At 42.3% G+C, this 13010-nt stretch overlaps 1 protein-coding gene across 2 annotated transcripts in view; it reads left to right on the forward strand.

Annotated features, from left to right (window-relative positions):
- Positions 1-380: 380 nt before the first annotated feature.
- MAPKBP1 (mitogen-activated protein kinase binding protein 1) overlaps positions 381-13010 on the forward strand; it is a 51142-nt gene continuing 38512 nt past the window's right edge. Inside the window, exons 1-2 of one of the 2 annotated variants that reach the window (XM_067029055.1) lie at positions 381-510; positions 1059-1281. In XM_067029055.1, coding sequence (XP_066885156.1) covers positions 1165-1281 — 117 coding nt within the window. In that variant the 5' untranslated portion in view covers positions 381-510; positions 1059-1164. The remainder of the gene's footprint in view (positions 511-1058; positions 1282-13010) is intronic. The other variant, XM_059058099.2, reaches the window with a different exon arrangement.

Genomic DNA, 13010 nt, shown 5'->3' on the forward strand with positions numbered 1-13010 from the left:
TCTTGTAATTCTGAGCTAAGGGTTAGTTTCAGCTCTGGTCCCTCGGGTCTATCAAATGCCAACCGTAGCACCCTGGGGGCGTGGTTACCGTTTTGTTGGGGCTCTGGGAAGTGCACTTATCTGGGGGACCGGGCCTGATAATACCATAAAAGGCTTGATTTTCTCAGTTCTGAAGCTGTGTTCTGCCGACCTTCCTCTAGGAACCATACTCGCGACTGCATTGTGCGGAATCCTTGGTTCTGTCCTCTACTTCCTAGACCCTTTCATTGGCTCCGCCCCTGTAAGCAGTACTTGTCCACTCTGGGAACGCCCTCCTGCGTAGAGACCGCTCCCCCTCTCCTCCGCTCCTCCTACCCAGCTCGTAGCTGAGCCCAGGCGGTAGTTCGCGTTTTGAGCCGCTCGTGCCACCATAGCTGTTGCTGCCGCTGCCGCCGCCGCCGCGGAGCTGAAATCGCTGAGCGCGATGCCTGAGGGCGCTGCGAGCCGGGCGGCCCACGCGGCCCGGGGCTGGTGAGGCTGGGTCCGAGTGGGGGCGCTGGCGAGTAGCAGGGGCTTCTGAGGGAGCGGAAAGTGAAAGGTTTAGGGCTCCTGCGGCTGGCAGAGAGCGAGCTCAGGAGGGTCGTGGGTGGGGGAGGGAGGCTCCCGTGGCAGAACGGGTTGCAGGGCCACAGCGAGCTCCGCCACGCTGAGTGTCCCTGCGGCCGTCAGCGCAGGTGCTCAAGGACCCCGTGGGACTCCTCGGTGGCCTCGGCGGCCTCCTTGTTTGGACACTGCAGATGCCATGAGAACAGTTGGGAATTAACGGGAATCAGACCGGCCACTAGCCCTTCTAGGGCCCATCCCATCCTTTCAGTTGAACGCCTCTGGCAGGTGTGGCCCTGGCGTTTCTTCGCAGCTCAGGCATTTTAGCCCCCCTTTACATGAGTCTGTCCTTCAGGCGTTGTAAGAAACTGCACTGGGCTTGAAGGTGGGGATGAGGCGGAGGGAGAGGGCAGTCCCTAGAGATTAGAGCTGCAGACACGGCTAGGCGGAAGGTAAGGTGCCTTCTGCCATCTCAGGTCAGTGAGAGGGCATACTGGAAGGCCCTGTGGAGTGGGAAAGCAGTGCCGCTGTTGAGACAAGTCCTAAGATTGCGCCAGGAAGTGTCCTGGGGGGCTCCTCATTATGATGGCTGTGGAAGGGTCAACCATTACCAGCCGGATCAAGAACCTTCTGCGATCCCCATCCATCAAATTACGCAGGAGTAAGGCAGGAAACCGGCGAGAGGACCTCAGCTCCAAGGTGAGTCCTAGTATTGGGAGCCACCCCTTTCCTCCCCTACCCTCCTCTGCTCCATGTCCGTCTTTTACATTCCTCTTGGGAAAGAGGAGAACTGGAAGCTCACTTTGGCTCTAAAGAACCAAGTGTGCCCATCTCTGACCCTCAAGAAAGCAATGAGCAAGCAGGGATGAGCATGCTGAGATTCATCTATGAAAAGGGAAGAACATGAGGAAGGCAACCCGGGTTCAGTTGTGCCCTCACTACAAATTAAGTCTGTGCTTGGGGAAGCCAGTTGATATGCTGTGACTCAGTTTTCCTTCTTGGAAGAGGGTAGTGGGACCTCATATCCTGTGAAGGGCTAAGCTGCCACTAATGTAGCCCGCAAGTGTTAGTGTCACAGCTGGGGTTATGTAAGACAGTGGTAGCAGAAAGAAATATGCTAAAACACCTAGTTGGAGGAATTGGCTAGGTAAATGCTCTTCCCTGGTGTCAAATCTCTTCCCTGTTACTTATCTATTCAAGAGACCTGAATTAATTTAACTGGAGTTTCTTGGCTTTTTAGGAATGGTAACATGCAAGGGGCCAAATATCTGCCAGCCAAGCAATTCTGGTTTGCCCTTGAACATTGCTTATCTCATTCACTGTATCCCACCCTGCTTCAGAAGTTCCTCAGAGACCAAGTCCCTTTCCATCCCCTCCCATGTCTGGGTGTAGGTGTTTATGCTTTCTTCAACTTTGTAGAGCCCCACAAGTTTGCGAATACAAAAGTAGACTAATTTATTTAATCCCTTAGGGAACCTGGGGCCTTGTTCCCACAGGATCAGATAAGCTTTTGTGTCTTATAAGCAGCCTGTAAACACAGTAGCCTTGTGTAGTGCAGGATTGCTACAGGGAGAGGCATTTGAGACAGCAGCATTTTGTTGCCTTGCCTGTATCTCTTAAGAGATGAGTAAACCCAATGAGGAATGATTTAGAATGCTAATGTACAGCATGGCAGAGTTCTGGGAGGGCTTAACTCAGATCCCTGTCTCTTAGCAAGACCTTACTTGGATTTGGTCAGAAGGTGAACACCTTTGCTGTATATTTCATTCAACAGGAATCAAAATTGGGCACAAGGTTCCATGGCTGTGGAGATAGTGTCTTTTCCAAGGGCTCATATTAATCATTGTTTATAGTCTCCAGAAGCAGGAGAATGAGCCTGAAACATAGACACCGTCTTAGATTTGGCTCCATTCACTCATTTGTTGTGTTGGATCATTCTTAGTACTGTAAGCTCTCGTATTCTTGGCTGGTAACTTGGCAATGACCAGCACTATTAGAGCCATCTTCTTGTATCTTTGGCCTCTTTTTCTGACCAAGAATGGTATAGGTAATAGAAATGTATGATGGGAGTTTAGTCTTCAGTATTAATACTTATTGTAATTTTGGTCTGGAATCTGGATGATACGGTTACCATTCTTTAAAATTTACCATGTCATTCATCATTAATGCATTCTACAAACATTTATTGTGTGCCTATCATGTGTAGAATCAGCAATGAATAAAACATTATATCCTTGCCATCAAAGAGCTTGTGGCTCGTCAGACATGTAAACAAATAATTACAACATGGTGTGGTAAGTGCTGTCCTAGAAGTATGTATAAAGGTGTTAATGGCAGCACAGGGAAGGGAACCAAAATCAGCTTAGGGGGGTTAGAAAAAAACTTCACAGAGGAAGGGATGCTTGAACTGTGAGTCCTGAGGCAAGAGAAGAGGAGAAGCTCTCAAGGAAAACAGTGAAAAAGGGAATCCTTGGCATCACCATTAAACATCCCTGCTTCAAATAGGAATTCAGTGCTTCAGACTGCTTTAAATGGTTTTGTTTGTCCTAGAGCTGTGAATGAAGGAAATACTTAGCTGAAGTTGAATGACTCTTGAACAGTCTGACAGAGCAAGAGTGCTGGTGCATATCTTTAGCACCCAAAGTAGTAGCTGCCTTTGTGTGCCTCGGACCTTGCAGATGCCTGACTCCCCACACGCCTTACTGAAGACTCTACCTGAGATGATTCTAAAAGCCTGCCTTGTGGTAACCAACATTAAGACCTGGTGTACAAGGCTTTGTGAGCTGCTCTAATATGTGTTAGCTGTGGTAACAGTCAGAGAGCTTGTGCTTCATGGATAAATAACTCTAAAACAAAATTTGAAGACCAAAAGACATATGCCTTTTGTGTGGGGTGGGGACAAAGAAGGAAGCGACAGAGGGCCTTTCTGCAGCTCTTACCTCATATGGCCTGCTGCTTTGAATCATAACTGTTCCTGCTGTCTAAAGTAGGCTTTTCACCAAATTCTCCACTTATTTTTAGATCCAACTCTATACTTACTGGAGCCACAGGGCCTTCTCTGACTAGCCCTACTACCTTGGAACCAATCTCTAATTGTTCTTTTATGTATGTCTTCATTTCCTAAGGTCAGGGCCATGTTCTTTATTTCCTTTACATTACACTGTGTAGTACAGTGTAAGGAATGCACTAAATACTAAATGAATAAATGAGTGAGAACAGTTTAAAGATGTCAAATATAGTGGGGATAAACTTGAAATTCCAGAAGAGTAGCAAAAATGATCAGGAGGAGTTTGTGACCTCTTTAGAAGAGAAATCAAAATTAGGAAGAATAAAATGTGAAAAAAAAGAAATAGAGATGTAGCCTGTTTAGGTGTGAAGGGCATTAGAGAGAATGGAAAGTAGTGCTCATTAAAGGCTTTTTAATTCAGGAGAAACCTAGTTAAAAATATGGTTAAAATATGGTTAAAAGCCAAAGTGAGAGCCAGTAGAGATGGGGATTTAAGTTATGAGAGAGAGTAGATGAGAGCTGAGATTTGTATTAAACTTTCCCTAAGGGAGGGAAGGAAGTCTCTGCAGTGTAATAGAATTGGAAAAGAGTAATTTGAGGTTTTATGCCAGATCTGCTGAGTCTTGATGAAGTGTAACTCAAAGTTATCAGTTGTAAACACTCTTCAACTTCAAATACTGTGCAATTGTCAGTTCTTTCTCTCATGTCAGTTGAACTGTGTTTTCCTTAATAAGCAAATGTGTGTGCTCTTCGTGGCTAACCCTCCCCCTCTTTTCTTAAAGTTTCTGAAAGATTTTTATGTGGAAGGAGCTGGGTTGTTTTTCATTTTAACAAAGGACAGAAATGGACTGAAGCCAAGCAGGCAAGATTTAAATTAGGGATACAAAAGGATTGCCTGTGCTGTAGGGTTGTTAGGTTTTGAAAAAGTGAGGGAGGTTTTGAAATCTTCTTCCTTATTAATAGCCATTAATACAATCTGAGTTATATATTATCCCTTTGGAAACAATGGGCAAGGTGACTGCAACTTTCTTCTAGTTCTCAGTTTTTATGAATATAAGTCTAATTCATATCCTCCCCCCACCATTTCTTCTCCCAGTGTTTCTCCGGCCTGATTGTATGGTAGAGCTTTGAGCCTTTTAGTATGTGGCTATAAGAAGAATTTGTGTAGGTGAGTTTCATAGAGAAGAAAAAACTGGCAGTAATCTAATTTCAGCTTTGGATTAGTGTTTGAGCCCAGGTATTAGTATTGAGACTCTTTATTCCTATTTGGCAGTGAGGAGTCATATTCATTTTTTTAATATAAATTTATTTATTTACTTATTTATTTTTGGCTGCGTTGGGTCTTCGTTGCTGCACACGGGCTTTCTCTAGCTGTGGCGAGCCGGGGCTACTCTTTGGTCCATGGGCTTCTCATCGTGGTGGCTTCTCGTGTTGCAGAGCACGGGCTCTAGGCGTGCAGGCTTCAGTAGCTGTGACTCATGGGCTCTAGAGCACAGGCTCAGTAGTCGTGGCGCATGGGCTTATTTGCTCCGCTGCATGTGGGATCTTCCTGGACCAGGGCTCGAACCTGTGTCCCCTGCATTGGCAGATTCTTAACCACTGTGCCACCAGGGAAATCCTTTTTTCAAAGCATTTATGGATCACTGGCTGGCTCTAGCGTGATGGCGCTAAACTTGGGGGAGAGGTCAGGAGGGCAGTAAAACATCAGAATACCTGTGCAACTTTTAAAAAAATATGCATTCCTGGGCCCCATCCTATCTATATGGAATCAGAACCTCTGGGGGTAGAGTTTGTTAGTTGTGTATATATTAAGTTACACCAGAAGCCCACTGCTGGTTTCAGCCCACCCTGAAATCTGTTGGCTTCATACCCAAGTCCTCATTTAGGCTTCTTGAGAATATATAAAGCTAGCCCAGTAAGTATACTCTTCTCCTTGAGTAGTTTTTTTAATCTCCATTGTATCTTCTGGACTGATTGCTCTGTTAAACTGCTGTATTAGGGATAGATCTGAGAGAAGTGCCCTGTTGTAGGGTAAGATGTAAGGAGCTGGTCATTGCCTTACTTAGATCAGCAGGAATTTCCCTTGGGGGCAGAAATAGGAAAACTTTATGATAATATCCCTGAGTCCTAGCCAGTTTTTTTGTCACCATTCCACTACCCACTGCCCTTGGGACTCATAGCAACCAAGAGTTTTTAGTGTTTAATACATACTCTCTGGGCTCCCCACCTAGAATAGATGACTGAGAGTAGAGGCCTCTGTGGCCAGCAGCCCTGCCCCTCACCTGTCTTTGTGAGTGAACTTGGGCAAGTTCTTGTTGAGTTTTCTGTCTATGATATAGTCTTCAGTTAAGGCTTGTGAAGTGGCTTGAGCTCCTCAGAACAGGTGGTGTACAGGGAAAAGTGTGAGGTGTTCTGGTTTTGTTCCTTTGATCTCCATTTCCTTTTCCTTCTGGTGCCTGCAGCTGCCCTCAACCTTCAAAGTAAGTCTCACTGGAGAGAGAGGATTCTTCTCTCTGCAGCCCAACACCTCTTGCTTTGCTGTCTAAAATAGCCCAGCCTCTTCAGGCTTTAAGTTGTCTTGCAAAGCCTCCCCTCATCTATTTGGCCTCACTTATTTCGGAGTCTAACAATACTGCTGCTTTCCAAGTTTCTTTTTCCTCTGTCAGCTTGTAATTTAGGGCAAGTTTCCCCTGTTAGATCTGTTTGAGTCACTGTCTTCTTTCTTGCTAGTATTTTGACTGTCTTTGGGGCCATTGGTATTTCTCTGACTTCACTTCTCTCTCCCGTTTGTTATCTGTGTGTTTTCATTTCTTGACTAATGAAAAAACATTCATAGAAATGAGGCTTCAGCCTGACCTCTGTAACCTCTCTGTCAACCCTCTGAATCTCAAGTTGGACTTGTGGCTGTCATCACTGCCTCTTTGTTTGGAAAACAGTCTAGGGCTTGAAATTTGGGACTATGTTTATTCAAACTGAGCTTCTCTGGGAACATGGTCTGTCCCACTGTTGTTCTCACAGTATCTGTTGGTTTTTACTTCACGTCCAGACTGCTCTGTTGGTAGGGAAAAAAGCTACAGTGTTTTCAGTAGGATTTGTTATATTATGAATCACATTCCCACTGCTACAAGCTAAGCCTCTCCTCTGGGCTCTGTTGTTTAATGCAGGACAGAGCCAGGTTTCTGTCAGCTTTCTTTCACATCAGTTCTTAGTAGAGGTGTGGAGTGAGAGCTGCCTACCTGTTTGGAAGTTTACTGAATCAAATCCACATTGTGGATTTTACTTTAACTTCTGTTACCTCTTTTAAAAAAATGGGGGGTAGCGGGAGGGCAAGAAATAAAGTGGCAGACAGATTGGGCAGTGTAGATCTTTAGGGTTGGTATTTTTGGTTTTTCAGATTTTCCAAATCTTGGTTTCCTTCCTGCTAAATGTTGTATCAGCAAGTTCAGAGTGCTTCTTAATTGGCCACAGCATTTTCCTCTGGTTTTGAAGGACGCTTACGGAAGAATGAGTTCATATTATGGATATCTCCTCCTAGACTTCTAGGGAGTGAATTCCACCCTCTCTCATTTTATCACAGAGAAGGTTTGTAATGCTCTGTGTGTTGCTTCCCTAGTCTATAAAACAGTCTCTTTTTAGGTTAGATTTTTAAATTTATACACTTTATCTCCCCCCTAAACCTGGAATGGAGCTAAAGATACTTTCCCTTCCCTGCCCCTTCATTCATAGTTGAGATTTAAATGTAGTGGAAAATCTTGGAACAATACTTTGTGAGACCACATGGCGTTTTATTTTGGTTTTTTTCCCCCACTTTCTCACATTCTCTTTTGGAGGAATCCTGAGAAGGAATTCCTCAGGTTCTTCTGGGTTTGAACATTGCTTCTCACTTGTGCTGAGCTCACTAAGTTTCTGACTTCCCGTCATACCTCTCCTCTGTCTTTGCTTTCTTTGTACCTTTAGTGGTGCTTCTGATCATTTCCCCGTGAGTTCAGCTGACCCATTAAAGGTGCTTGCACTTAAAAATGAAACTTAAAAAAATTGTGAAATATAACAGACTTTGAAAAGTTTATGAAATATAATAATATAACCTTGTATTATGAATAATTATAAAATGATTGCTCACGTAACCACCACCCAAGTCAAGAAATAGAACACTGCTGAGTTTCTGAAGGATGTGATGCTAATGGTGTCATTAAGGTGAGATGAGATTTTTGTCTTATGTAATTAAGATGATTTTATTGTTAAAAATTAAAATACTCAAGGACTTGATCTTGACTATTTGTTCTTTTCAAGTTTCTTCTTCTCTATCCATTATAGATTTGTGCTATTCAACATTTCCAGGTAGTATGCTTATTGGAACCACCCCTTTCCAGCCTTTGTTGTCAGTGCTTCCTGTCTTTATCTTACAATAATAATACTAGAAATAATAATATTTGTAGTGGTAATAATGGCTAACATTTATTGAGTTTTTTGCTGTGTACTGTGCTTAAGCATGTACATATATTATCTCATTTAAGTTTCACACCACCCTTATAAGTACTATTACTATCCCCATTTCGTAAATGAGGAAACTGATGCTCAGAGAGGTGGTTATATAGCCAGTAGATGACTGAGCTGGGATTCAAATCTTGGCTGTCTTAACTCCAAAGCCTGCTCTTAATCTTTATCCTGTACTCCTCCCAGGGAGTCTTCATGTGCAAAACATGACACTGAGCACAGAAGTATGCCCAGTGTTGCTATAGCCAGGAGTCACATCTGCGATCAGCTTGGAAAAGGGCAGTACCTTAAAAAATATACTTTTCCCCCAACATTCCCCATAAAAGTTAACTTAATGAACTTCTTAGAATGTTATTTTAGAACCATCATTCAGTAACCCTTGTCCCTTGCATCCTTGCTCCTCTTCCCACTCCCAACTCCAGATTTCGTGAACTGTATCCCAACTTCTCATTCTATGGTACCGTTAGGAACTGTACAACTCGTGGTTCTGTGGGTACGTGAATGTCAAGTTGTCAGGGCACAGCTGTGTGGTTCCAGATGACCATAAGCCACAAGCAGTTGCTGCTTCTCTCTTGGGGTTGGAGTGAGGTGGGGGAGTGAAGTGGAGACCAACAGATGCCTCCGTCGTTTTTGTGTGTGGGTATCATGAGGCTTTAAACTCTTCTGCTCTTAGTTGGCGGTTGATTGTGTAGCTCACACTCCTGACTGCTTGTTAGTGCCACCTACCCCAAATCTCTCCTTTTTCATTCCCATTCTCCACCTCTTTGTTACCTCTGTGGCTGTCCCTACGCACAACTGACCTTATCTTTGAAGCTGTGGAGAGTCGCTGAGTTGAAATGTCTGTTTTCTGTGAAAAAAGCTGGATCTAAAATATCCTGTGCCAGGGCTGACCTGGATGATGACAGTTGGGGCTCAGTGAACATGAAAATGAGGCCATTTGCCCACCTTACTCTGTTTGGCTAGGTGGGCTCTGGGGTTGCTAAGTTCCTTGAGCAAGTGCCTTGCCTCACCTGATCTCAAACTTGTATTATTTTGATTTATTTCCTCAAATAGGCAACAGTGATAACATTATGGGTACAAAAGCATGGGATCTTAATGCATGCTTTCCTGCACTTGCCCCAGTTAGTCCTGAGGAGAGGAAGCCCCAAGCTAGTTTGTGATCATGGGGGAGGAGCTCGGAGCATGCTCAGAAATCTTGACTCTTGCCATCACTCAGCTACTTCCTAGAGAAAAGCAAGCAGCTGCTTGTCAGGACTAAACATGCAAGGGGCAGGCTGCAGGCTTGCCTCTGGTACCCTGACACTATTGGTCAGCTTCTATTTGGCAAAGCACAGTATCTTTGCACACCATGATGGTTTTCGTATGATATAATAATCTGCTGCTGACTTTTCTGAACATGCCCTTTCTCCTTATGCTGTCCTTCCTTCCCCAGGCTGCTTTGGTCTCCCATTTGAGGCCTCCACAGCAGCTGTGGTAGAGACTTTCCTTCATAGTTGGCTGGTGAACAGGGCTTCTCTGAGTTGAGGTGTAGACAGATTAGTGGGTGGGGGCAAGAGGCCAGTGGTCCTGTTAAAGTGCAGATTGAGATTCAGACCCACCCCGAGACTCTGCATTACTACCAGGCTCCCAAGTGATGCCCATGCTGCTCTTCCTTGGACCATACTTTAAGTAGGCAGGCTGGGTGTGTGCTGAGGGAACTGGATTCTCTCTCATTTGTAAAATTGGAATACTGATGGCTTTCTCCCAGGGCTGTTGTGAGGATTCAATGAGATTTAATGAATGTGAAAGCACATTGTAAGATCTAAATAAGTTTACAGCTATTAAGGGATTGCTAATATTATCAGGGTCCACAGATTTCTAGAATATCCAGGAATTTTCTTCTAATTTGCTGGCAAGATTTTATTCCTTCAAGTTTCCATTTGTGAGAAGTCCTTTTTTGCAGGTTCAGCCTCTTCTGTTCCAACACTGAATCATCCTCCCTGTGCAGCTTTTTATTGTGACCTATCTTCAGCCCCTTTTTCTTGCCAGTATTAACTTGTATCAACTATACTTTAACTACTGACCAAAAGAAAGGTTTCGCAAATATTCTTTTTGATACTAACTGCTGTGTAATTTATTTCAGGGCTGTGGATATGATTTTGGGGAATTAAAAAAGGCAAGCTAGTGAACCAGGAGTGGGGGGAGTCCTAATTTACTGTGTCTGATTGGAAATCATGGAGTAGTAAGCATGCTTTTTAACAGCAGTAGGTTCTGTAGAAATAAATATAACTTTTTTCTTCTTTTGGGGCTAATTCATTTATACTGGGAAATAATTTGGGAAGTGAATTAGTCTTAGAGCTTCCTTTCAGACTAAGAATTTAAAGGCAGAGTGAAAATGCATTAATTTTATGACCCATTGTTTTACGTTTCTAATGTTGGGACGAGAGTGAAATATTCTATTTAAATAATTTTTGCTTAAAGAAAATATATGAAGATGTGGGGAAACAAGTGCACTCATACCCTTCTGCTGTTGGTGAAAGCAGACGTTCATCTAACCTTTTTTAGAGGACAACTTGGTAATAGCCATTAGAAGAAAAAGTTGCATATTCATATCTTTTGATTTAACAGTTATATTTCTGGGATTTTATTCTATGCAAACACTTACACCACACAAAAGTGTATATAACTGAATTTTTCTGTTGTTGGGGAGCGTTATTCATAGTAGTGAAATCTTTGAAGTAATCCTAGTAACCATCAATAGGAGATTGGTGTACATCCATAAATGAAATACCTTGTACTTGTTGAAAAGAATGAGTTCAATCTATATATACCGATAAGAGAGGGTATACAAGATCTATTAAGTGACAAAAATCAAACTGTATAACAGTTTTTATGTTAATGATTATTTATATTTTGTTAAAACATGTATGTTAGTATATGCATAGAAAAAATTGTGAGGCTATAAATACCAAACTGTTGTTAAAATTGGTTACCTCAGGGAGGGATAGTAGATTATGGTGGACATTCACTATCTACATTTCTATATTTCTGTAATGTTGGAATTTTTTACAATGAGTGTGTGTTATTTTTGTAAGTAGAAAAAAACAGTAAAGATAAAAGTCTCTCTAATTTAAACATGTGTATTTCATATTTAAATCTAAAATGTTTAAATTTAAAAATCTGTATACTCATTTTATTAAAGAAGTTATGTACAAATGTTGGAAGTATATCTGGTATAATAAACTTTGTTTTTTTAGTAATAACAGGACATAATATTTTCTCACAAATTCATCATTAACTTCTTGAATTTGAAATAATTCATTTCTTTTTTAAAAAAGATATTTATTTATTTAGGCTGTGCCAGGTCTTAGTTGCAGCACGTGAGATCTTCATTGCTGCGTGCGGGCTCTTTAGTTGTGGCATGAGGAATCTTTAGTTGTGGCATGCATGTGGGATTCTAGTTCCCCGACCAGGGATCAAACCTGGGTCCCCTGCATTGGGAGCGTGGAATCTTAGCCACTGGACTACCAAGGAAGTCCCGAGATAATTCATTTCTGATACTCAAAAATATTTCCTTGGTTAGCTTTGGTAAATAAAATGTCTTTTTATACTTTCTGAAGTACATGTGCTTTCTGAAAAGATTTTTTTACACCATGTAGAGAAACATAAAGAAGAAAACAGGTCATTCATAATTCTAACATCCAGAATAACTACTTATAGCTCCATTCATTTCTGATTAAAAAGGACAGGTAAAGCTCTTTTTAAATAATAGTATTGTTACTTTTATTAAACAAAAATGATCTCAATCTTTTTGGACTTACTCGTTAATTATAATTTAAGTCAGATTTATGAAGAGCCATGCCATGCATGTATTTACTAAAGTCAGGGGTAAAACTGGTTTGTAATCATGCAAGGCACATGGATTATTCCATTCAGACCTTCCCCAATCTTTCTGGAAAGGCATCAGAATCCTGCTTCCTGCTCCAGCTTCTAGGTTTGGCTAGGATAGATGGAGAATTCTCTAGGAGGTTAAAGAATTTACTAAGTAAGATGCACCAAAGAATATTCACAAATATTTTTAAAATATTAAAAATGGATTCAGCAAATTTACTATGTTAAACATTGTGTGCTGTGCTATAAGCATAGAGTTGTATGAGATACAGCCTCTGCCTTACAGGAGATTATAGAGTAGCAAGAGAGACAAGACAGATCCTTAAAGAACTTCCGTACAAGGTACTAAGTAACACATGCCGTGTGAATGATGAAAATTAAGTGCTGCTGTAAGAATACCAAGGAGGGAGGAGTCACTTTTGGCCAGGTTGATCACAGAAAGAATCATAGGGGACGTGATATTTGAGCTGGTTCTTGAAGGAAGGGTAGGGTTTCAGTATGGGATGGTGGAAGGGAAGGGCATTCCAGGCAGAAGAATATAAACAAAAGCCCCAGAGCTACTTTGCAGAATAATGAATAATCCAGATTGACAAAAGCACATCATTCATATGATGAGTAGAAGGAAATAGAATTAGAAGAATGATAGGGCCCATTGACAGATGGATGCTAGGCTAAGACATTTATAATTTATTTAGTGGGCATTAAGGAGCCATTGAAAGTTTTTGAGCAGGTGAGGGACATGATCATAGCTGTACTATGGAAAGATTATTCTAATGGGTTTGGGAGGGGAGGGCAGGGTCTACAGTAAGGAGCTTGATTAGAAAGCCATTGCTGTATCCAGGAATATGGTGCCAAAGGCCTCAACCAGGGTGTTGGCGTTAGGAATGGAAAGGAAATGAGAATTTTATAGAGAATAACACATTGAAGAGACCTTCCTTCTTCTAGGAGAGTCTCATGGAACAAGTTGGCATGATTGCAGGGACACTTAGGGTCCTCTCCACTCCCCTTGTACCAGAACACACATTCACTTTGCACACTTAGTCCAGATAAGGAACAG

This window comes from Kogia breviceps, chromosome 3 (genome assembly GCF_026419965.1).
Source record: "Kogia breviceps isolate mKogBre1 chromosome 3, mKogBre1 haplotype 1, whole genome shotgun sequence".
In the NCBI taxonomy this organism is placed as follows: Eukaryota; Metazoa; Chordata; class Mammalia; order Artiodactyla; family Physeteridae; genus Kogia; species Kogia breviceps.